Consider the following 27641-nt stretch of genomic DNA (forward strand, 5'->3'; position numbering starts at 1 on the left):
TCTCTTTGCTGAGTTTGGTTGTCTGAGCAAGGCCTATAATAGTCTCCTATAGTTATATGAATGAGTACTTTGGTCAATCTTGATCTTTTTGAAAACTTTCCCTACATTTCTTTTGCGGGGTAACTCGTGCAGCAACTCGTGCAACAATCAAAATTATAAATCAACTTTTACCTCTTAAACATTTGAAACCTTTTCTTCCTGTGTGAGCTTTGAATGGAAAAAACGGGTGGTGAAAAATAAATAAATAAAAACAGAAGAATGAGATGTTAATGACAAATCTGTACACACTGAAATGTAATCACAATGAAAAATATTGCGATGCAATGGTAGGGCAATAAAGTGTAATGCAAACCTCACTTTCTTTTATAATTTACTATCCACTCTAAATAGTAATCCTTGCAATGCTGTGAAAAAAGTAGAAATTTGCAGTCATTCAAGAGTTACATATTGCAAATAAGATAGGATCTAAATAACATGTAGATGTAAATTTGGTACACATAGTAACAAATATTGATCACCAACTGAAATTCAAATATGATCATTCATCAGAAACGAGATATAATTTTGCTGTTTCCAGTTCATTTCCAGAATATCAAACTTCATAAAATCTAAAGATCATCAAAAATACAATTATTGGAAGAGCATATCGCTGCTGGGCTGTTAAAGTCTTTTATCCAACAATTCAAAAATTTTGAGGACACCTCAGAAAATGCTCTATTTTACAGATTATGATATAAGTAGCAAACTCCTTTTGGCTAGAGAGAGTTTTCTACAGGAATGAAGAGATTGTTTTCAGACAATATGAGGTTGCGGCCATTTACATTTTTCTATAAAACTAAGAACTTTTTCTGAACTGCCTTGCAAATTCTTAAATTTCAAAATATGAGCTTATAACTGCCGAGCGATGATATACATTAGATGGACTTTCAAGCAGATCTCTCTTAAACTGCATGTATTGTTGCTACAACCCTGTGAAGAAAAATCTATAAAACTTGAAGAACTTTGGAAAACAGGTTTATTGGCAGAACATATACACTGAAAAGAATATTAGGCAGATCTCATTTAATGTATTACTGTTGAATTGCCTTTTATTCAGCCAAATTAATATTGCACGATAAGATCACCAGACAATAAAGGCAAGGGGCATGTTAAATCAACAAAACTGGCAGACTGGAGTTACTTGCGGTAGCTTTCATATGATGGCAGCAAATTGGGAGAAAAACAAACTTCATTACATTAATTTGGTTCTGTTCAGCAAACAATACCAAGTGTATTTACTGACTGTCAAGAGATAACCAAATAGTCCATGTATACATCTGATAACTGTACAAGTTTGTGATATTATCACCCTTATATGATTAATTCATGTAATTCACTTAAACCCCTCCCCCCCAAAAAAAGAAGAAGTATATATACATATCTCTAACATGTACTGTGGTACATAAAGATGTTCCTATAGTTAAATGTCAAAAAGTCCCATATCTCCTATGAACGTATGGAATGTATCCTCGAAAAAAAATTGTAATATTTCAAACATCCTGATTATAAAAAATGTGGCGGGGGGGTGTTGTAATTTTTATATATCTGCTTGAGTAAACCATTGAAGTAAATGGTGATAACAAGAGTTGTTGTTTCTTGCCCATACAGTATACATACAAACACCATGCATGTTCCAAATACATCGCAGGCTTAATAGGAATCAATCGAAATTGATGAACGGGTTCAATCTTTAAATGGATTGATTTCAAAATTGTTATCTCTTTCACCTGATGTGCGGGCAGTTGTACCCTGCCTCGTGAATGCCGACGCACTCTACCACCGGGGAATGCCCGCTGTCCCACATGCCTGGTTCACAGGTCCTACAGAGCTTGTCAAGGGTGCAGGGGATCCGCACCAGGGTCCGGAACTGGTGAAGGAGACTCCTCGCCTGAAGGGGGTACAAAGAAGTTTGATAGATTTTTTTGAAGAAATAAGCTATGAGATAAGTGGTGGTGGTGATTTTTACCTGATTGCTAAGAAAGCATGAATGCTAGTAAGCAAGCAACCAGAGGACAGACGGCTTAAGGTCCTCTCCGAAGGACCTGGTACTGAGGATTAATGCCTTACCAAAGGGCACTAGCGCACCAAATGGGAATCGAACTCGGGTCACCGAAATACGAATCCCCCGCTCTACCGACTGAGCTATCGCAAGTCTGCAAGTTGTTTGGCACATGTACCACTAATATAGATTCCCCAAGGGTCGTAATGGTGATGAAGATGATGAGGTTGCACAAAATCTGCACCGCGATTAGGAACTGATGGAGGGGACTTCTCGCCTACAGGAGGTACAAGGAAGTTTGCAAGATTTCTTTCCTAACAGCATTGCAGTTTGCTGTGCATTTTTGTACATGATACCTACACAAAATGTCCTCTGTGTAGCAGGATATTACAAAGAACTATCACAGCTAATATTTTGTTTTTGTTTCGCCAGGGGTCAGGCTAGAATACAACTGGCATTTGTCCTATCCTCCACTCCCAATTATTACCTACCATTCCATTTTTTAATCTATATGCTAAATGTCATTGTCTACACAATTTAATATTTTGTATCTGTTGCTGGCAAGTGAATAAAATCAATCAATAAGTCTTTAATTCATGTTTAGTCTTATAAGTTACAATAAGGAATATCAAGTAATGGACTATGCAGATATATGTACATAGTTACTTATTTCATTCCGTACACTAAGAAAAAATCCAATTAAATGTGTGGTTTTGGCATACGGCACTATAATTGAAGTGCGACAATCAAAGAAATTTGCATAATCCATGGTTTATACCACAGTACAATTGAAACCTCTTTTGAGAATACAATCCTAGATGTCTGCTGAGAAAGTAAATTTCTGGCTTACAAAATTACAATTAGTTTGATGCATCCACAAAGATGAATTGTTGCAAATGTTACCATGATCCCTTACCCCCTCCCCAAGAAAAAAATCCTCTCCCCTCCCTTTTTACCTTCTTTAACACAATATCCCCATTCATCTGCATGGCAAGGTTGCTGAAATGAAGGAGCATGTCATCAGCAGGAAGGGACTGCTGGACGACATCATCCCCATAGATAGCAATGATAGCCAGACAGATGAAGAGATGGAAGTAATCAGTCTGGTAGTGTGCCCAACAAGACTCCCACATCCTCAGTGCTTCAGGCTCAGAGAACTCACGCTTGAAACAGAGGAGAATCCACCTGGAAATTAGAAGGTACATTAGAAATAATAATATCAAAATCATTATCATTTTATGAATAAGAGACTAGAGTAGTGGTAATGGCAGAGTGTTGAAAAAAAGCAGTGAAGACATTTCAGTACTTGCTACTTATTAGTATTACAAACTACTACTATTACCATGGCTATTACTACAATTAATAGATTTTTACTTCTCTATGTAATATTTTAATTACAATAGGCAAGATAAAAGTAGTGGCAATATTATAATTACACTTGGCATTGGTATGATCCCATTTGAGCCAATGAAATCTGACGATTTCAGTAGCTTACAAAATAACTTGCCATTACAATTTCTATCACATTCATCACTCACCTGTGACAGAACAGAAGCTCCATTGCATCATCAATCTGAATAAGATGATCCCAGAACTCAGGAAGCATTAACTTGATCAGCTCCAAGAGATAGGTCTGTGGAATTAAAACAGAAGAGATACCTGCATTAATGATGACTTCACAATTAAGTTGGCAGCTGTGCCTCCCCAATTGAATGAATATCTTGACAGTGTTAGTACCCTTCTTTCTTTATGCCCAGACTTTGGTAATGGTTTACTCAATAAATTTACATATCATCCAAATGTTCCTCTATCATTTTTATCTCAAAGTATGTAAAAATAAATATGTTGCCCATTTAAAGGTAAATGCCAGTTTTGGTAACGATATCAAAATGAGTTCATACAGAATCCAATGAAATGACCACCAAAGTGTCTGTTTGTATAAATAAAACATATGTGCCAAAGGATTCTGGAAGAAATTGTGTAATTGCTGAGAAATCAGCAAATAAGCACAGGATTCAGGTCAAGCGTCTGGCCCGACATTCAGAGCAATAATTATACACTGTCCCACGTGCGCTTATCTGTGTTGGTGATCTTCAGTGTGAACATTTTTCAGCGTAGATTTCAAGATTTCACAAAGTTCAGTTTATGTAACTGTACCAGATCTAGATCCTCGATGATATACTGACAACTAAGCCTTGTTTTACAGACTTTCTCATGAAATCAGTGTTTACTGCAACTACTGGCATTTCGACTGAAACCTAATTTACACCTAATGATACTCACCAGTTGCATTTCCATGTCTTCATCCTTGGGTGAGCTAACAAAGATAACATTCTTCATGAGGCTCACGAAGCACCAGAAGGCATCCGATTCATCCTGCAGCTCAGCCAGGATTGGGGCTAGGAGATCAGACATACCCTGGCTGTATCCCATCGACGGCTGGTAGGTAGCAAAGTTTAGCAAGATGTTTCTACAAAAGATAAATATGTACAGATGTCACTGGGGTCAGGAAAGACATAACTAACTGATTGATACTGGGACTGAATATGATGATAACTATATCCAAATAATCTTAAATTGAACAATTGATCTGACTCATCTTGTAACTCAGCTAGGATTGGGGCTAGGAGATCAGACATGCCCTGGCTATATCCAATTGATGGTTGGTACATAGCAAAGTTCAGCAAGATGTTTCTATAAAGATTACATGTATATCATCGCATGCTGGCAGAAGGGCGTTAGCTCGATTTTCTACCAAAAACCTTTTTTTTTTATAGCTCTTTCATTTGGTATAACTGTAATTGCCTACAATGACATAATAACGTAATTACGCATTGTAAAAGGGCACAGGGATTTGCTGTCAGACAACTTAATTGAAAGCTACTGCCAGCAACGTGACACAAAGCCCAAGTGACCGATTTTGCGATTTTCGCAAGATGTTTCTACAAAGATTTTTTATATTTGTATATTAACAAAAGTAGTGAAATGTAAGGGGTAGGTAGAAGGAAAAGACAGATGAGGAAGGAGGGGGGGGGTAGGGGAAAGGCAAACTGATAAAGAAAGAGATTAGAGAATGATCTGCCTTCAAGATAAAGACGTTAGAGATGTTATTAGAGTTCAATAAGAGTATAAGAGGTTGAGAATCGTGATAGAGGCAGATATGGAAAGAGACAGAGAGTAGGGGACATACATAGAGGGAGTAATTGAATGAGAGAGAGGGGGATAGAGAAATAAGAAATGGAGAGGGGGGGGGGTAAGTTTGCAAGTAACTGACCTCATAATGTCTACATTAGGGTTTTTCTCTCCTTTGAAGTACGGGTGAGTACGGTCAGTTCTCACTACGTCCTTGTCCACTGTGCTCTGGACATTACGATAAAACATCTTCATCTGATCTTCGGTCATCTCAAGCCTGAAAAAAATATTGATTTCAGTTTATAGTAAGATTCAAAGCCCTTAATTAAAGAATGGCTGCCCCACAAATTTAAGTGTAACATTACCAAATAATGAAGAAGTAAGCAAAAAATTTCATCCTTTACACTCCTAAAAACCAGAATACAGATCAATTACACTGATAATATACATGTTCATGTGTACATTGGTGTGAAATTTATGACAGTGTACAGTGATATATGTGAGTAAATAGTGTGCAGTGTTTACAAACATTGTAAGCACTACATATATATAAATGTTGCATGTTTAACATGTCAAGGGACATAAAAAATGTGAATAATTGCAAGATTAACCAGGGGATACTGAAATAGGGAGGACTTGCAAATCCTGAACTAGTTCAATATATTTTAAAAACATACTTTCAATGTATTTTGCATAAGACCAAATGAGACATTGTGTCAGATGGATAAAAACCAGCAATTGCTTTTACTAGGCTTTTGATTGGCACTTGCTTGATTTTGTATACATGCATAAAAATGAGCAATTGCTAAGGCTGATCTAGCATTTGCTTTTGCTCGGAGCAATTGTTACTTTTTATGCATCCGAGCCAATGATATATTCACAGCATACATCCATCATCCTAAATGTGTCCCCATATACTGAATGTATCTTCTAACCTCTCCTTTTGAATCTCCTCGTATTCGAGTCTCTTCTGCCCCCTGAGGGCGTTTCTCTCCTCAGTCGTCGAATCAAACGCAAAGAATCCCAGGAGAAATGGCCAGACATCTCTTCGTAGGTATTCATCAACTCCCCCAAAGAACACAACCTGATTATAAGAAAGAGAATACGGACAATAACTGGATTACTCATTCATGTGGAAGGGCAAACAGAACCAAGTTGCCTCAAGGCAAATTTCATGTTCAAGAGGACAAATAAAAAGAAAAGCTTGAATGTCACCGTCTTGAGTTTTTATGGGGGTTGATTACATTTTGCTGACACCAGACTGTGTGAAAACCAATGAATACCCCTGTATGGGGCTTCATCTTATAGGGCTAAGCCAATCAAACTGTCCCGATGATTAAAATCACAAATTTGCACTTGATTAAAAGTTTCTTGCAACCCAATTAGACATACAATGGAGAATTTCATTTCCCTGTTTTTCACATCCTAAAAAGTAAATTCAGTGTTGATCAAAATATGATAAAGCCAATAATGGTGTAGAATGTGCATACATGTATACAATGTAAATTCATGTACATGTACCGGTAGATGCAATTATCGCCTCTTGAACATTCTTTATGCTAAATACTGCATGGATTTTAATTAAATCTATTTTCTGCTGATGGAATTTTGTACATTTTGTTCCAGTGGATTGTATTTGGCGACTTTTTTATGCTGTGTATATCAACATATTTTGTTTATGCTTACAGGTAGTTGCTACTATGTATCATTATCAATGTAACACTATAATCTGTCAATTTATTTTTGTTATGCATGGTGAAAAAATAAAACAAACAAATAGGGGAGGATGGGGGAACAAAATTTGAACTGATTCAAACATATTTGACAACTTTTGTCCACTGTAGTGGACAAATATCACTTCAAGAAATGAAAAAATAAAAAAAAAGACATGATGAAGTAGTGGTCATTTAGATGGTTACATAGGAAATTTGTTCAAGGGGTCTGGTATCGTCCCAGGCATCATTTGATTTCCAAATCTTCAAACGACGCCTGAGACAATACCAGAAGCCTTGAACAAATTTCCTGTGTAACCATCTAAATGACCAATGTCTAATTGTGTTTTTTTTATTTGTCTTCATTTTTTCACTACTTGTATAATGATTTCTGTCCTCCCCCCACGGGGGGGGGGGGGGGGGGCACTTCCCTTGATGAGTGGATACCATGCGTGACCATGGGGTTTGACCATGATGAGGTTTCGAAAGGCACCCTAAACAAGTATTTCCATGTTCTGAAAAAGTGCGGAAACAAAAGTAAGTATTCCCTGAATTTACCCCTTTACAACGATATGCATCATGTCACGGATGACGGCTTTACCTTTACTTTCATTGGGTATAGTACCACCCCACACACCTCGCTCAAATCGTACCCTAAACACGCAGTGTTGGGACAAAAAGCACATCCTTCATAAAGCACTATTTTAAGTCTTTACATACCCTCGCAAATTGGACCATAGACATGTAGTTTTCCTAGCAAAATATATACCCTTTTTTCATTATTTTAGTGTTTTTGGCACCCTTATTACGCTACGTATGTAACATGCCCTATCTTGAAAAATACATGTAGATCCTTTTTACATGTTTTTGGGGGGTCACGCATGGTATCCACTCGTCGATGGAAGTGCCCCCCGGGTTTTGTCCACTGCAGTGGCTTTGTCTTTGTGTTATTTTCCATATTTCTTACTCATCTCCTATCTGATTATCAATCAATCAATGAACGAACGAATAACTAACTAAATAAATGAATAAAATAAATAAATAAATAAATAAATAAATAAATAAATAAATAAATAAATAAATAAATGAATGAATGAATGAATGAATGAATAAATAAATAAATAGATGCATTTGATTCTAAACACTCTTTGTTATAAGTTATCCCTCCCTGCCCCCTCCGACCAGCCAAGTCAAACTGATTACAAACATTACTGAATAAAAGCTGTTCCCCTGCAACCTGCCTCGAGCACCCGTTGACTGTCCATAAATCAGAAACCAGAGAGCAGATAGGCAACCTAAAAATAGAGCTTTTAGCATTTACTCTCTCTCATCTGATCGGTGCTCTTTATCCTCAGTGTGAACTATTTAAAATGCATGCCTCCATTAGAACAAATGAAAAAGTTCCTGAGTAAATATCATTACTACTTGATATTGGTGCGGCATATTAGAGTAGGAGCAATGCGTACGTGTGGGGTATTTAACCAGGAATGAACATGCAGAACATATGGATATGAATCCTTTTGTATATGTTTGTACATTCCAGCTTTCTTTCATGGATTCAAACATACTTTTGCATTTTGTGCTTTATACATGTACTTTCTTTTTATACATGAACAGGGATATCAAAATTATATTTCTTTTTGTCAATTCCAATTTGTATTACATCTTTCTTACAACATATGTAAAATAAAAGAAGACCAGCTTTCATTGCAGGTTTTGATCAAAACGAGCATCATGAACATTCTATAATTTTTAAAGTCTTTTGTTTTAATCCTACATGTACCTCAAGGGCAGGGGTCAGATGTGTGGAGACAGAATAGGAGTAGCATGATAACAAAAATACATTGAGAATAACTATGAAAAATGCCAATGGAAATCGTGTGAACCGACTTGTTCATACGGTAGACCTGGGATTTGGTATCATCTCTCATCAAGTCTATGTTCAATCTCATCAAGTCTAAGTTCAATCCATGATTAAACTCATCCTAACCAAAGACTCATTACAACAATTTCAACTCAGCCTAAACTGCAGAAACAATTTGAGCTCAGCCTAAAATGCAGAAACAATTTGAGTTCAGCCTAAAGTGCGGATAAATTTTATCTAATGTACCTATGTGTACATGCATCACTTGAATAATGTAATCAGCCATGTCAAAATTGATATTCTGAAAACCCAAAGAATTCATACAATAGATGAATGTATCAGACAAAAGAGAGTGACAAGTTTATCTTTTAATGCCAAAGAGCCTCTTTTGACAGAAACCTTTGAGGCATAAACAGTCATGTCACCAGAGCATGGCTGGTATGCCACATCTAAAGGTTACTGCACTGGATATTGCAGTTTTGTTGGCAAAATAGCACAGAATATTTTAAATGTATTCAAATAATCTTTGCACAACTACTGGAAGAGCAGGGAGTTGCCGGTTAAAATATTTTCTCCCAGGCCACCTACATGTAAGAGGCTGTTCTCATTACGCTTTCTAAAACTAGTTTACTAGCAACCGACTCAGGAAACCAGTTTGGAAGATCGCTTTGCTAACGTTCCTACTTTATAACACGAAAGTGGTTTTCAAAATCACTTCACGTAAAGCGATCTTGTTGCTATGGAAACGCTCTCAGTGGGGTGACACATTTCGCATAAAATTTGAGGCATTCTACACCTGTCGTGTGAGTAGCGAGCTCAAAATGTGCGAAGATCGCTTACCGAAGAACAGTTGTGTCCTCACTTAATGTACACTAAAACCAGTTTAAAGAGGCAAAGCAATCTCGAAAACTTCATCGCGAGGTGGTAGTCTGAACCGGTTCACCGTTCTCACTACACGTTATTAACTAGTATCCACTAAACTTGTTTTAGGAAGATAGTGAGAACGGTGTCATACAGTGTATCAAATATTCTGCTATAAAATTCTGTACTGTCCAATTAATATGCATCCCATACTGTCCTCTAAGAGCCATTAGATTCCCATGACCAATCAAGGAATGAGACGAGCAAGGTCTCTCACAGGGTAGCTACATGTACCAATCACCTCATGTTTTGAACCAGATACCGGTCACAAGTGGCCGATCAAGGGAGGCTGATGGGAATAGCGATAGATCTAGAGCTCAACCCTGGTAATAAAGCTTCCAAAACATGATCAGAGACCTGAAGAGGAGGGGGGGGAGCTGACAAGACTTGGAGGGGGGGTCAATGTACATACATGTGTACATTTTCATGTACATGTACTCCTTTTCTGAAAAGAAAAAAAAACACTGCGAATTCTGTTGCAGTTGGTAATAACTCTTGGGCAATTGTACATGTGTACACAAATCTCGTCAAATATCTCTTTGGTCTTCTGCTGCCATAAATGTAACCCATTTTGTCTGATTTCCAGTTGGGTGATGCCAATTTTGTCAGTCTGGATCAGAATGCATACAGTGCAGTAAATCTGGTTACCGATGAATTAATCAAATAGACGAAATTGCAATAAGATGGGAACAACAATTTGACGAAGTGGATTGAGGTGAATTGAACAACCTTGAGTTTAAGAATTATGATTGCCAATTGCCTTTATCATATCACCTGTAAGATAAAAAAGACGACTTTCATTGTCTCATACTAGGGAGCCTATATTGCAACAGAAGGTGACATTTACAAAAGTGATGTCCTGCAGTGCATCTTTTGGAAGTGTCATGACTTATTGCATCTCATGTTTGATGACATGAATGTTTTTGAAAACTGTCTTTCAAAACACAGACACATGTACACATGCAGGTATCTAGATTATTTTTTTATCTTTGCAGTAAAAAAAAAATAAAGAAAAAAAAATCTAGATAATAATAACATAATAATAATAATCTAATCTAGGTATCTATATTATGCCTCCTCTTTTACGTCAAACTATCGCTCTCCCAAGTCCATTCACTCAACCCCTCTATCAATCATCCGTTTGATAAATTATTTTTTAAATATAAAATGGGATGATTGGAATTTTTGATCAACAGCTCACTGCATATAAGAAGACCTTCTCAATAACACATAAGACTTTGAACTACACGTATATCTCCTCCCCTTTTGAAAAGTCACAGATCTGCCCCTTATTTTGAGACTAAAATTTAGGACCCCAATCAATCACAACCTTTCTATCAATTACTATCGACCCCCCCCCCCCCCCCCCTTCCCCACCAGACAATCCTCAATTTACATTCGTGAACACAGTCTACATCTATCACTAACTCCACTTCTAACAATATTAAAGTCATCAGAGACAACTGAAATTGCATAGATATTTTAAAGGTCAAGTCCACCTCAGAAAAATGTTGATTTCAATCAATAGAGAAAAATCAGACAAGCACAATGCTGAAGATTTCATCAAAATCGGATGTAAAATAAGAAAGTTATGACATTTCAAAGTTTCGCTTATTTTTAACAAAATAGTTATATGAACGAGCCAGTTACATCCAAATGAGAGAGTCGATGATGTCACTCACTCACTATTTCTTTTGTTTTTTATTGTTTGAATTATACAATATTTCAATTTTTACAAATTTGATGATGAGGACCTCCTTAAAATAATGGTATTCCACATGTTCAGGGAGGAATGAAACTTCATTTCACATGACAATAACGAAAAAATAAAAATATTTCAAACAATAAAAAACAAAAGAAATAGTGAGTGAGTGACATCATCGACTCTCTCATTAGGATGTAACTGGCTCGTTCGTATAACTGTTTTGTGAAATGAAGCGAAACTTTAAAATGTCGTAACTTTCTTATTTTCATCCGATTTTGATGAAATTTTCATTGTTATGCTTGTTGAATTTTTCTCTTTGTATTCAAATCAAGTTTTTGTTGGGGTGGACTTGTCCTTTAAGGTCTCATTTACGATTGCATTATGGAAAAAAATAAAACATTCCTTGTGTACATCTACAAAATGGTGAATTCTTTGTACCTTTCGTAATCTGAAGATGTCCTCGATCTGGCCTCTATCATTGATGTAGTTAAACCAGAGTTCATCATTGAGCTCACTGAAGAGACCTTCCTCTGGGTGGCAATCCTCTGGTTTCATACTGGATTGAATGATGTTGAACTTACGCAGGTAATGACTTGTTCCATCATCGTTGTCTAGGGACTAGAGTGAGAAAGTGAGAGAAAGAATAAGATAAAGAGAAGATTAACAACAATGACTTAATAGAAATGGGTGATCAACACTCACAGGGAGTAGGAGGGGAGTGGAAAAGGGGAGTGGAAAAGGGGAGAAGGGGGAGAAAGAGGGAGAGACCAGGGGAAAGTGTAATCCCCACACCCGCTTCATCCTGGAATGAATTGGTATACCAAATGAATTAGGTACATGTAGTTTGAATGATGTTGACTTTCTACAGACTTTCTACGGGTTCTGTGAACTTCCACTATCATTATCTACTGTACATGGAGGGGTACAGCTACCGGTAATCAAGGAATATTTGTAGTCGCACTAAAATAGCCAATATTGAGGAAAGAAAAAGTGATGTGGTCAAATTGCAGAAATATTAAATAGAGCACATAAGGAAAAAGACAACAGAGAATAAAGTAGTAAAAGGGAAAGGCATGCAAACAGGACAAGAAAAATGCATGATTGTCGGCAGCTAGTAAAGAAATAGAGCAGTTAATTAGGTAATAGATAAAAAAAACAGCAAAGACATACGAGGTGAATTGATTAGAGCTCATAAATCGAAACATTAATTAAACTACCTGTCCTTCACTGTACTTTGCATGCATGAATTCATATCAATGGCAATCTTTATTTGTAAACGTACCGGTAGATGTACATGTACATGGCAACCATATGTAAGAGATCAAAAGACAAATACATGTAAATGGTATAAAAATAGATCTTGGGTAATTAAAAACAGATTATTAGAAAGAAATTAGTGTCTGGAATTCTGGAAATATCAATACTATTACTAGACGGATATAAAGTAGTCAAGACATAATCAAAGTGAGGATTAAATACTTTTTATGAACTGATATTATTTGAAGCTCTGTCTTGTGTAGTTATGGGTAAACATGCACTGATTGACCTAATCTCAATTTCATTTTTACTTTGAAGTTTCTCTATTTTAATTATATATACCCCCTGTACAATGTATGAATGATAAATTGGATTCAACAGTATATGGATCACATGGCCTGATGCTGTGAATAGGCCCTAATGCAGATTCCAAATGAGCAGTAGACATTAATAAAATCCACATTGTAGAGATCAATTAATAGGCTGTCTGAATTAAGATTTAATGATGTTATTAGCATGCATAGTGGGTGTACATACGAGGTAAACCAATTCCATACAGTCAAACACCTCTAATAGACACCATTCTCATCACGCTTTCTAAAACTAGTTTACTGGAAACTGGTTCAGAAAACCAGTTACATGGAGGAAGATCACTTTGCTATTGTTCCCATTTTTAGCGAAAGTGATTATCAAAATCACTTCACATTAAGCGATCTTGTTGCTATGGGAATGCTCTCAGTGGGGTGACAAGTTTCGCGTGAAATTTTGAACCTGCAGCGTAGGCATTCTACACACAGTGTGTGGAGTTGCATGCTCAAAATGTGCGAAGATCGCTTCCCGAAGAACGGTTGTGTCCTCACTTATGCTAAAACCAGTTTAACAAGGAGTAGCGATCTTGAAAACTACATCGCGAGGTGGTTTTATAAACCAGTTTGGATGATCGCTTCCATAGTTTTAGGAAGGTAGTGAGAACGGTGTCCTAGAGACCCGTGTGGTATCAGCATTGGAAATGGCATACGTGCAGATGGAGAAAAGAGGGCTATAAAAGATATGGTGGCAATACATTTACATAGGTGACAGTGGGGAAGAGACTAAGAGGGAAGAGGGAAGGATATAGGAGAATGAATTACATAGTGGAGAGCAGGTGGGCGTTTCATAAAGCTTTTCGTAAGAGCGACTTTAAGAAAGACTGGTGATCCCTTCTTATTGTAAATAGTATATTCACTGGCGATGGTTTAGCGTGTAAGAAAGGGTAACCAGTCGTTCTTAAAGTCGCTCTTAACTTACGAACAGCTTTATTAAACAGCCTCCTGGAGGGGAGGAAGGGGGTGGTAGAGAAAGTGAAAGGGGACAGGAGTGAGAAAGAGAGCTAGGAATTTAGGAACGATGGAAGGAAATATAGAAAGAGCACAATACCACAAAGGACAAGTAAGTAAGAGAGAGAGAAAAACATACACACACAGTAAAAGCAATAGAAAAAGAAAGTGTTAGAGACAAGGGAAAGCGATAGAAACGAAGCGAATAGTGATGGAGAGAAAATGGCATGTACTGTAGCTTTGATACACAATAGGGAAAGAAATACAAAACAAGAGAAGAAAAAAAGAGATGGAAAGACTAAGGAATGTGGATAAAGATATTAATACATGAAAAAGGTGATGTTCGATCAGATAGGAAATTGGAAATCCAATAGCGAGAAATAAAGGCCCTTGTAGTGTGGTAATGAGCAGAGGGCAGACTGGGACTCACTTCACAGCTCTCTACCTACATGTATCTCTGCACATGATTGGGTGTAATGAATTAATAACAAGCCAATATGAGGTGCCTCAGCCCTGGCATTTCGACAGCAAATATAGTACTTTGAAAAAAAATGCTTTTATTTATAGAGATCTCAAGTTTCCTCCATGAGCTACAAATGTGTAGTAGGCCTACATACATGTACTGTACATGTAGGCCTGTAGCATTGGTGGAGCAATGAAATATTCATTTTATGAACCTCCAGTGAAATATAAAAATGAAATACCTGTACCTGGTATTATTAAAGGATTAAGGTTTCATAAATTGCACATTTATCAAAAGCGTAATCTCAACATACATGTACAAGTACACATATACACAGACATGTAAATTACTTGCTGGGAAAAAATACACAGCGACAGGTAGCGAATGGATTAAGCCCCGAAATGCTCAAAAAAGCCCTAGAAACTAAAAAAGGGAGCCCAAGAAATCCCTATTCATCGCAACGTTAATTAAAGCTTATCAAATGTTGCAGATTCAGGCAGTAAATTGTAAAAAAAAGTAGCCCTGAAAATGAAAAAAAATAATTTGCATGATTACTTTGACAAATATGAGGGAATCTCTCTTGACTCTATAAAAATATATACTGCATTCATTGATAAAATGACACTAGTTTGGTATTCAAGAAAATGATGAGTATGAAATTTAGCATTACATTAATATTTGCCTACATACACTCTTAAACATTTAATTCATCATTTCCCTCAAAATTACTCAACATTTTATAAGCTTTTTTTTGGGGGGGAGTGGGTGGGAATTGTAAATCTAAATATTGACTACCACTGAATCTAAATTTTGACTACCATTCAAATCAAGAACATGAAACTGAATGCAATATTTTTCTTACTAACCTGATTGTGCAGTTTGATGCAGTTCTTCCAATGATCAAAGACTTCAGTCATCTTATCCAGACCACCATGATGGAAGTGCAGTATCTTGTACTGACTCTCTCGACTCGCGATGACCATCTGTCCGTTGGTACACTCCTCATCCGCAAAGAAGATTCTCAAGGACCTCATCTGGCACAGGTCAACTGAAAACACTCCACAGACTTGGTCCCTGGCTGGAGCACTGGCAGGGGAACCAGGACAGATGACCTTGCCACGGTAGCACACAGAGTTCTCAGGGAAGGTCAGGTTGTGGGTGGCAATTGGAGATGGGTGGATCTCGGGGCTGCAGGTTGAACTGCTATGGAGGCTGTAGAGCGGGACAAAGGGATCAAAGCTCTCATCAGGGCTAGGGGTGGAAGGCAAGGAGGATGGGTCCTGGTTGGAGGTGGTTGGAGTTGTAGAACTGGAGCGACGGGACATCTGCCTTGGAAGGACGTCGTTGGAGAGGCGTTCCAGAATGTTGTTGAAGGTCTCAGAGTCATCCGAATCGGAACTACTGACACTGTCCTTGTCTTCGTCATCTTTAGGTGGGTGAACCTTCATCTTGGTCTGGAGCTCCAAGTTAATTGGCCGACCCACTGGGCTATGGTTATCCCCTGGACTGTTCAGCAGAGCTGCAAGTCTCTGTTCTGTTGACATCTCATCACTTTCAGATGAAGCCTCATCTTTGTGGCCTTCAACTGTCTTGTTATCCGGATCATTTTTATTACAAGCTTCATTCCCTGGTGTACCATCAACACCACAGTCTTTACCCATTTTTTGACGTTCTCCCTCTCCAATCCCAGAGTCCTGGAAGCTTTGAATCGATCCTTGAGGGCTCTCATTCCGGCAAGACTCCTTAGTCTTCTCTTTACAGGCATTCTCTCTCACAGCCTCCTCCTCTTTTGACAATATACTCAGGCTATCACCACTGACATTGTCCAACTGGGCTTCATTCCGTAGAGCAATTTGCTTGCGGATATCCACATAGGTCACTCTGGCGGGACTGCTGGTGCTGCAGCTGGACCGTTTCCTCTGGTTCAAGGATGTGTTTGGGATCCACGTGAGCACAAGGGATGTCTGTCTTTCAGAGACCCTCTGGGCACGGATTGTAAGGTATCCTGGATGGTGCTCCACAGTGGTTGACAGCACGGATGGCGGATGCACGCACACATTGTTCTTGCAGAAGATGATTTCTCCATCCAGTGGGGGCGCTCTCACATACTCAGGGTCGGATATTCCTAGAAAGTCACTGAACCTCTTCAGGAGGTAGGCCATGACGGCAGACAGTCTTTCAAACTCAAGACTTCATCAAGTTGTACTACATGGAATACTCCCAACTTCAGGAATGTTGTTTTTATGCCTCGGACTCTGCAAAAAGAGAAAGGATTCAGAGACATGAATTTACATATGATGTACTTTAAAACAACAGGGGGCATGGCATGCACAAGTACAGTAAAAAGGGTAAATTTTTACCATTACATGTATGCAGGTCACATCCTAGACTTTACACTGAACATTTATTATCATTTTAATTTCTCCATGAATTTGGACATTTGATACATAATAAGCAAAGGCTTTGTCAGGTTTTAATCTAATTTGCTTTTGAAAAGTTCATAAATCTTTTAATGGAAGTTGCAGTAGACATATATCTGGAAAAAGACCAGTATTTTCATGCATAAAAATGTATCCTTGAAAAATATATGCATTAGCATTTCTCAATGAAAGCTTAGCTAAAGCTTTGATAAAGGGTTAATATATCCTCAAGTATCATATAACATTCCTAATAAAGTGAAGTGGACATTAATTCATTTTCAACCATTAAAATTCAAATTTGACACTGTTTCACAGTTCTATGTAGGACCTTCTTTTGACAATATTTCTATTTCCTTTTCAACAGGCTCTTGCATTTATCCTAAAAATCTAAAAGTGAGTGCTTATCAGAAATCTATAGATATCTCCTGAAATTTCAGCCTATTCTATGACAAAATTCTTTTTAAAAAGAAAATACATAATAATCATCTATCAGCAAGTACCGATCAAAATATATTTTCATGAAAAATTGCAATATTCATGTACATGTATTCCAAATCATAACTGTTTTTATAGGGCATATATACATTCATATATAATCCAGTAGAAAATAGGTCACTGGTCACATAAATTAAGTTGTTCACGTTTCATTTTCAATCTGCATTATAGTACTATTCACTTGTAAGGTAATACCATTTGTATTCTTTATGACCACAATTACTGTTTTAAGGCATACACATTCATAATCCAGTAAAAATAGATCACTGATCACATAAAATTGCCCATTTTTCATTTTCAATCTGCATTATTAAAGGAGAATGAAACCATTGGAACAAGATAGCTTGTGTAAAAACAGAAAAATCAAAGAAACAGATCAACGAAATTTTGAGAAAAATCGGACAAATAATGAGAAAGTTATGAGCATTTGAATATTGCGATCACTAATGCTATGGAGATAGCAAATTGGCAATCCGACAAAGATGTGTGATGTCACTTGTGTACAACTCTCCTCATTACTTTAGTATATATTTCACTTGAATTGCCTCTTTTATCACATCGATCCATAAATCATACTGTTCTTTCTACATGAGGGCATGTAATACACATTTTTAAAGAATACATCATGGATAAAGAGTTTGTATCATCATAAGAAAAAGCAAAAAGAGACATTTTGAGGGTATTTTATAGTCCATCAAAGGGAAAGTTGTTCATCAGTGACATCACACATCTTTGTTGAATTGCCAATGTGAGGATCTCCATAGCATTAGTGATTGCAATATTCAAATGCTCATAACTTTCTCACTATTTGTCCTATTTTTCTCAAACTTTCTTTATTCTTATTCTTTGATTTTTCTGTTTCTACACAAGCCTATTTGTTCCAAAGGTTTCATTCCCCTTTAAGTACCATTCACTTGTAAGGTAATACCATTTGCATTCTTTATGATCATCAAGTATAAATCAGGCCTAATAGGGTCATTTGATATATTCAGTTGTTTACAAATACTTACATCTGTATTACATCTTACATCTGTGTACACCGCATACATATGAATGTACAATTGTATAAGATCATGGACGGAACAGCCCATGAATACAAAAATAGCAAATTCAAAATTAAGTTGAAGGTGACATTGTTATTTTAGTGAAAATGGACAGTGTATGTCACACAGCAGAGCATGAAGACTGAGATGATTTTTTAAATAATTTAATTGTCATATTGTCAGGTCAATGTTATCGATGTTTCTGTAATGGATGGATGAATGAATGAATGAATGAATGAATGAAGGGGAAGAAAGGAAGGAAGGAATCAACAAAATGACAACAAAGGTAGGTAAATAAAACACATATTTAACTTCACTCACCTAATATTTATGATACACACCAAGAAACAGAAGTAAAAGAAATCAATCCAAATATTGTGAAAATGAACTATTTACTGTTTAAAAAAATTGATGCAATGAGAACTGCAACTGAAGGATGATCAATGATGACCCAAAATACAAATTCTTATCCTTGAATCAGAAACTCTGGATTATAATGCAATATCCGAATTCCTCAAAATCACATCCAGTACTCGCTGTATTAATGCAAGATCCATACATTCCTAAACAGATGCTCTGCTAGCTTCAAACAGATGTCACAGCATCCCGTTGAGAAGCAATTATCAAATGGAGACAAATTTCTGAATTGAACATCAGATCTTTTGTAGTATTCATGTCTAACCACTGCAGCACACAATCAATTCCTCTTCCATATAATAATTGATGATTTGCTTATAATATAGATTTGCAAATGAACGAGGGGAGATGATACTTGATGCTCACCAGCTCAAACCCTTTTTGCTTTTAAATGATGAATATTGAATGAATGCATTGCGCGGCGCCAGGTAGGAGAATGGCATAGTCTACCATTTGAGACACTTTATCTCTGATCAAAAATATTTCATTAGAAAAGTGTGTCATGTTTATGAAAAGTTAATACAACTCAAACACAATTCATGGTATATAGAGACAAATTTTCTTTTCAATAGAAAACTGGTCTGTAAAATTTTCTGTTCAGTTCCCAAGAAGATAAATTCCTAATTAAAGGACTATGAAGATGTGAAATAAGTCGTTTTTCACAATTTGATTTCATATGAGTGTGATATCATTCATGAAACATACGCTTTTGCTTATGGCGAATTTTGCGAATTTGCCATGAATCTATATTGACACATTTAGTAATCTGTGCCAATGTCTCAGCAGCAAAGCTTTGCTATTGCAAACATCCTGTGTGATGAAAATTTTAGATATATGCAGTTATGCACCTATTATTTACAAAAAAATATGGTTAATAAGAAAGTACAGTTAGTAATTCAAAAAGTTGCATGTACATGTAGCTAGAATTTCACTTTTTCTCAAACAGAATCAGAGCCTAAATTATTTCCTAACATTCACTCACTGTAATATTTACTACAATGTACATGTATTTTCCATGAAATAATTTGATTTTATTGTCATCTGATTGACTCTATACACAGGTACAATGTTCATAACACTGGCAGCTATTTGCATACTCATTATTATTCACAAGTCACATGACCAGAGGTTTTAGAGATGTAAGATTCTGTTCACAAAAATTCAACATTTTTGCACTTAAACCAACTTTTAAAAAAAGAATGAATCTAACAAAAAACAACTTCCAAAATTGCCTTTAAAGATCAAACTGTGACATGATGAATTTTCAGATCTAAAGGTACAAAAACAGTGAAATTCAAGCCATTTTTTCACACTTTCTATTCTTTACAGGGACATATAATTTATGTACAAAGACATGTCAGCATGGGGGCTTAGAGGAAGCATATTTTTGTACAGGTGTCGCACTATTTTTGCTTCTCTGAAATGCTGTGGAAGTGTTTGGTTTGTCTTCGGATCGCAAATTCAACAACCCACAAAAATATCGGGACCCAGGGGATTGGCAAAAAATAATATATGTGAAAATAATACCTGTAGTACATGGCTGAAATTTTCCTACAAAAAATCACAAATTTGTAACTTAAAAAACCCTATTCTATCCATCTCATGTTAGGCCTATTTCTAAAGTCAGCAATGAAGGAAAAAATATCATGTCAATTATGAAAATAAAAGCTTATCAAATAGCAAGCTACCAAAATTCATCATCTCAAATCACTCAGTATGTAACAAATATTTTATTTCAGCATTGAACAAACAAAAAATGTGAACAAAAAAATAACGGCAAATGAACAGAGTTGGCTGGAAAAAACAGACTACTCTTCTCCAAGTCGAGTGTACACGTACATCCCACACTTTCCTCATACTACACATTTGACGTATACAGCGTCAGTGTGAATTCCCCTCTATTATTGACGATCTCAGTGTTTGTGTGTGGGAGTGTGTCTGCCAGGGGAGGCACTTTAGAGCGTGTTTAGGCTGCATTAATCAGTGCAGATGGTGGCATGCCTTTTCACAGACTCCATGCAAAAGAATCGAGAGCAACAGGGCAGTGGCAATTTTTTATGAAATCTTAATTAGATTCTGCCACCAATAGACTGCAAAAATAGCTATTATTAGTATGGAGGGATACAAATACAAAAATAATGTAAAATAGGCTTTTGATCTTCCTTCATTATTACATTCAGGAAAAATTGTCAAGTATTATTGGAGTCTAAAAGTCCTATGAATGTGACAACAAAACAATAATAACAATGATGAAAATAATAATAATGATAATAAGAATAACAACCACAATAATGATAATGATTAATATTTGACAACAATAACAATAACAATAATAATAACCACAACCCATTCACTCTACCTGGATTGAGTGCAGCATATATCAATGAATTTCTTGCTGCAGAAATGAATACATGGAGTAAGATACATATAGCTCTTACATGACATGATTTGTATTATCCTCATACTTTTATACTACATGTAAAGTGGACTTCATCTTTTCCGTACTACTTACATATTACAAGAACATTTAGGTTTATCTATCACTCCAATGACCTGCAATTTTACTCATATAAATTATTATAGAGACTTCATATTCAAGCTTTATACAATATCATGAAAAAATAGTTTTTTTTTTCAATAATAGAGGGAAAAATATAAAAGTAACCTCATTGACTTCAAATGACCTTTGACCTTGACTCTGCGACACTTTATTGATTTTATTAGTGATATCTGATGTCTATATCACTTAAGCTTTATTCATTTTCTATTAAATATTAAGAATTAATGAAAATATATATTTTATCAAGGTTTTAATAATTGCATGTTCATGTAATCTGATATATTATTTGACCTTGAACCAAATTGCTGATACCTAGTAACTATCAAATAAGTTTTTAACAAAAAGGAACTTATAACTTCAAAAATTCTCTTGAAAAGTCACCATCTTAAGCTTTTGAGTGTGATACCACAAATTAGTCAAAGTTAATTCACCAGAAGCGACCTACATGTACAACCATTGTCCAGTGACGTGAAATTACATTATCTTAAAACTTCAAAATCTCAATATCTGGTTAAGTTTTTGGTGCTGATACAACATAGTTAAAGTTCACAGTCCTTACACTTTCAAATATGATGCCATTTCAAAAACCTAACATGTGTTTAGATTTTAATGTTGATGATGCCGCCACCATCAGAAAAGCGGTGTTTCTGTCATGCTGAACTGCCATGCAGGCGAAACAGAAATCAATGAAGAGATTTTCTTGAAAAGAAGGATACAGGTGACTCTGCCTACATGTACATGTAATACCCTTTTCATGAACCCATCCTCCAACTAGCCACCTAAGAGTAATGCAGATAATTCAATAAAACTTGCGTTCACAAACTCCGAAAATATTTTTACGAGCGCCCGTCCTGAAAAAGGCGGATAATCGTCATGACAACTGGACACGCCCCCTCCGATGCGGTGGTGTTGGAAAAAGGTGACCTTGTGACCGCACCATGGCAATTATCCGCATTATTTGGAAATGCGTTCATAAAGTCAAAATCTGGTCCCGATGCTGCTGTAATGCGGATAATAGCAGCATCAAAATAATGCAGATAACTCTGGTCCTCCTCAAATTTTACGACCAAATTATGCTGCTATTAGCCGCATAATTGGGTTTATGAAAGGGGTATAAGTCAAATCTCCTTTGGGGAACACAAAAATCTGTGTGACTTGGGGAAAAATATGGCATAGAAGATATTATTGAAGGGGGAGCAAAATGACCAACATCGCGTGTGGTCTCTCATTTACCATTTGAAATAACTATTTTATTTTATTTATTTATTTCCACATTCCAATATCAAAAGTATATACAAGTGTAATAATTATTCCTCAACATAACAATAAGCAAATGACATAATGAATAATAAATGCATACAATACATTCTAACAATCTAATTGAAATATATTCATACCTGATGATTTTTTATTATTATTACTACAACAAATAGCAGATTTTATAATTTTACTTGTAAAAGAGAAACTGAAATGTGTTCAAGAGGAAAAATATTTTTGCTTCTTGGAGATCATAATGGCATGAATGTTGTGGATGAGGGTATTACAAGACTACACTCAGAATGTTGCATTATGGGTAAACCTTGCCATATTTGAGTAGATGAGGGCAGCAGGTGGTGCTATCAAGGCAAATGGTTCAAAACCAGTTCCGAGGGCCGAGGCATTAGAGATTTCCTTCCGTTGCGCTCCACACACAGAAGAATCCCCACACCATCGCAGGAGATGGAATCACTGGCCATTGATTGACTGATCGCGTAACCCTCTTCCAGCGCTAGCGCTGTGTGTGAAAATTGCCGGCTATCTCTGCAGAGGACTACACTGTGTTGGTAAAGCTGCAAGTGCGTTGTGTATAATTTGAGAGTGATTGTTTGGATGATATTGGCACTTTGGGAGGCACCATCCAAAGTCAAAACAAAAAACATGTGTTTATTTCTATCAACATTTACTCAAAATCTAGTTCCAGGGTCCCATAATTTTTCATGTTTATTTTATAGTTCCAAGCATTATAGTTACATAAATTTTTAGTTCCAGGACCTCTTTTTGCAACATTTTAAGAAGTTCCAGGGACCCCTACTTTCATGAGCCATTCTGGGGCCCCTAATTTTGAAATGCCGGTGACAAGTTGGGTCAAGTGCCCCCTCCCCCTCCCCTGGAATTTTATTTGTCAAAAAGAAGAGTGGGTGTTCACTGCTGGTCCGAAAAAATCATCATGTCAAGTCGATCTTCAGGTCCATTAATTTACTGATAGCATATCCCAACCCAAAATTGTTACGGCATTTATTTTAACATACATTGCATTTCATATCCTGCCTCAGATTTATGCATACATATACTCGATTATACAATTACTCATTCTCAGGAATTACTAAAGCCACACATGTACCTACCATTCAATCCAAATACTCCCTTATGAAAAAATATTATTTCATAATGACAAATTATTTTTTGCCTGCATGGATAATTTCATAATTATTTGATACATAAACATTACATTGAATTCATTATTTTTCACTTTAATCTATTTTACTATAATCTTCTATTATATTACTCGATGTTAAAATGTCTGTATATCATTGTCTCATGTAATTTATTGAAATGCTCTGATTTCCAAAAAATCTGACTCTTGCTGTGCTGACTTAAAAACGTATCTCCTTCTGTTTCCTTCATAATTGACCATTTTGTTGCACTATAATTACTATTTCTGATAATTGATTTTAATCTTGGTTAAGGAGCAGATAGATTGTTCTCAATGCTGTTGCATCTGCATATTGATCAAACTCCTAATCAGAGTGAACAATCTCACATGAAAAATATTTTTCCACCAATATAATCACAAAATAAGTGGGAAATTTATATAATTATATGGATTCTCAGTTTACTGATTTGGTTATCAGAGTATCAAATTATTGAGTTTTCACAACTAATTCTTTTAGTCTTTGTTTTGAGTTTTGTTGTGATCAGCGCAATTTGTAGTACAGGAAAAAAGCTAACTGAAGGTGTGTACTGTGCATGTATGCCATACCGCGATGATTCATCTAATTAAGTTTAATAATCAATGTTTCAATTTGAAATTTTACTCATTTTAAAACAATACATGTAGTTTTCTTACAAATTTATAACATATTTTTAAAAAAATGATGATTAGGATGAGAAAAGATGATTGAATTTTTGTTTACTTTTGTTTGAACTTTGAGCTTTCTTCCCCTTTCTTTCTTCTCTTTCTTTCTTTCTTTCTTCCTTCCCCACTTTCTTTCTTTCTTTTTTACTTTCTTTTCTTTCCTTCTTTCTTCGTCCTTTCTTCTATCCTTCCTAGCTGCTTGCTTTCAATCTTTCCTAGCTTTCTTTCCTGATCCTTTCCCTGCACATGTTCATTTATCTTCTTCATTCTTTCCTTCTCTATGTCCCTCATTCCTTCTTTCTTTCGTTCCTTCTTTTTTTTAATTTCCTTCACTTTTCATTCTTTTTTATTCCTTCTTTTTCTTCTTTCATTCTCTTTTTCCTTCAGTCTTTCTTTCATCCTTTATTTTCTCCTTTCCTTCTTTTTCCCTATATTCCTTCCTTCCTCCCTCCCTTCCTACTTCCTTAATTTCTTTCTTTCCTTAAATTTTTCTTTCCTTCCTTCTCCCTTCCTTTCTGTTCTTTCAATTCTTCTTTTTCCATTCTTTTCTTTCTTTCACTCTCTCCATCGTTCCTTCCTATGTTGTTTATTTTGTTGTTGTTGTTTATTTTTATTTTATTTATTTTTACTAATGTATATAAGAAAATACATGAAAACTCAGAGGAATTGATATTTCATTTCCAGATGGGTCTAAGTCCTGTATTTATGATTTTTTTTTTCTATTTTATTATTTTTTTCCCCTTTTTTTTCGTTAGGGGTGCAGGTGGGGGTTGTGTTTTGAACTGGAAAATGGGGATGGGATTGGTACAAGATTTTGTGTCACTTTTGTTTGTGTCTTGTTTTGAGTGTTTGTTTGGAGCTTTGAAGTCTGTGTTTTTAGCTTTGATATCTGTTTTTGTAGTTTTGATATCTGTTTTTTCCTGGTTGTTTTTTGTTTTGTTCTGAAATAAATGGACCACTCTAATAATTTGGTGCCTTTCAAGTCTATCCATGGGAAGACTGGTAAGTTTAGATTGTTAAGTTCTTTTCCACAAAATCTTGCAAATTCTTTTCTTTTGTTTCATAATAATATGGAAGTGTGTGTAAAAAAATTGTGTGTAAAAAATGTGTACATTTATGTCCAGTGATTTCAGTCTAGAATCTGAATTTATTTATTTTTCTTAAAAAAGAAAGCTCAAACAGGGCCTTTGTTATACAATGTATGTATACAAATCTGAGAAATGCATTGGAAACTGATGTATTAAACTTAATTTTTATACTTCTTGATACTTGTAATAAATTGCATACAATGCTACATACATATTTTACACTCAGCTGCTCATCCCTCCGAAAAAAAATTGTAATCAAATGTTCATTGTCTCTAAAATCAAAGCTACATATCATATATAGAAATTGTTGAAACAATAGAATACATAAGAAATTGGTGAAGCAATTAAATACATCAGAAAATAGCACACTTGTATTTTTATTTGGTCATACAAAGTGCATAAGGAATGATAATTTTCATTTGTAAAAAAAGACCCCCATACAGTATATGTACGATACTAAAGTTGAAAAAGAGCTTGTACTTTATATAAAAACAAAGAAATTACAAAAACAATACTTTACACAAATTCATTTAGGAAAATATCTACATGATGCTGTTTTGATGCCAACTAAATTATATAAATTATCTATCATGATCACCTTCATTTGGCAAAAAAAGAGGCGAGTAATTATTTTGCGTAATTTGCATAATTAATTAAAATTAATTAAAATTTATTTTACACATATTAAGAAGAAAAATTACATAAGTGACATGATTACACATCAATTGAGCTTTCTTTCACATTTCCATTGATACCTACATTATTTCAAAAGGACGCTTGCGTCGCGTAACATGGGTGAAGAACAATAGAAAACAAGATGGCGGCGTAAACATCGGGCAAGTCTCTTCCATCTTTGATATTTTTCTCATTTTTTTATGAATTCTTGTCTAAAAATAAAATCCATTGCGTAGAAACGTCGGAAATGAAGTTGTATCCCATGTACATGATGATGTAGGCTACATGATTTAGGCTAACCCAGGGAACTCCCGCCCGCTACGCGGGTGGGAGCCCAGGACCTTATGTGACTCACCTGACTAGCGTGAAGTATGGTCAAAATAATTCTCTGAATAAATAGTTAAAACAGAAATCAAGCACTTACCACGATTATATGGATGAAGGTCTAACGAGTGGCAGTTTCCTGACATCTGGGCACAAACTGGAACCTCAAAAAAACGAAAAGTTCTCTCCTTCTACCCCCGTCTCGATCGGCCATTTTTGTTATGAATCGTAACAAAATGGCCGATCGAGACTGGGGTAGGAGAGAACTTTTCGTTTTTTTTATGTTCCAGTTTGTGCCCAGATGTCAGGAAACTGCCACTCGTTAGACCTTCATCCATATAATCGTGGTGCTTGATTTCTGTTTATTAGGAGAATTATTTTGACCATGCTTCACGCTAGTCAGGTGAGTATGGTCAATTACACGTAAGGTCCTGGGCTCCCTGGGTTAGATTTAGGCTAGATTTTTTAGAAAGTAGAAATCTCGGGGGCGAAAGTTTCAGGTTTTAGGGTGGTACACACAAATGTATAGAAAAGAAGACCTGGCTTAGTATGAAAGTAACCTTATGTTAATAAATTATTTTTACTCTCTACAAGACTCCTGCCTATGTGTGAGTGAGTGAGTCAAGACAAGAGACAAGACAGAATGCAGAAGAGGCTTCAGTCTAGCCTACACAGATTCTAATTAATGGGACTCTTTTGAGTGTTGTTTATAAAACTAAAATAAAAAGGTTCAACTCAAAAACAGTGCAATTTCCTTTATGATTTGACAGACATAATTACAGTTTGTCAACAGAAATAATACATAAGATAAATTATCTATTTCAATACATGAAATGGCAAAATACTCACAAAAAATAGCGACTTTAGTTACTTTCTAAGCTTTCTCTGCTTTTCTCGACTCCGCACTCCCTCACGTCACGTCGATTTACCCGGATTTTGTATTACAGACGTATTCCCAGTCGTTTCTATGAAAACACTATATTAACTGGGCAACGGAAATTTTTGTAAAATAGAATTTCTGTCCCGCATAAACAATTTAAAGTTAATAACAAGGCAAACATTTAAAATGAAATTTACAGTCATAGTACTAGCATGT

At 35.9% G+C, this 27641-nt stretch overlaps 1 protein-coding gene across 3 annotated transcripts; it reads right to left on the minus strand.

Moving 5' to 3' along the window:
* LOC121422454 (TBC1 domain family member 16-like) lies at positions 1-27477 on the minus strand. 3 transcript variants are annotated; one of them, XM_041617516.1, is made up of 10 exons: positions 27395-27477; positions 15275-16663; positions 11811-11990; positions 6106-6254; positions 5313-5447; positions 4322-4508; positions 3577-3671; positions 2995-3223; positions 1767-1927; positions 1-207 (listed from the first exon to the last, which is right to left on the minus strand). In XM_041617516.1, exons 2-10 carry the CDS (start codon positions 16568-16570, stop codon positions 168-170), a joined length of 2472 nt encoding a protein of 823 aa, XP_041473450.1. In that variant the 5' UTR covers positions 16571-16663; positions 27395-27477; the 3' UTR covers positions 1-167. The 3 variants fall into 3 exon arrangements, with proteins under 3 accessions (XP_041473450.1, XP_041473452.1, XP_041473451.1); XM_041617518.1 differs by having other exon boundaries at positions 1-404; XM_041617517.1 differs by lacking the exon at positions 27395-27477 and adding an exon at positions 18688-19142.
* Positions 27478-27641: the final 164 nt, after the last annotated feature.

Source organism: Lytechinus variegatus, chromosome 10, assembly GCF_018143015.1.
Source record: "Lytechinus variegatus isolate NC3 chromosome 10, Lvar_3.0, whole genome shotgun sequence".
NCBI lineage: Eukaryota > Metazoa > Echinodermata > Echinoidea > Temnopleuroida > Toxopneustidae > Lytechinus > Lytechinus variegatus.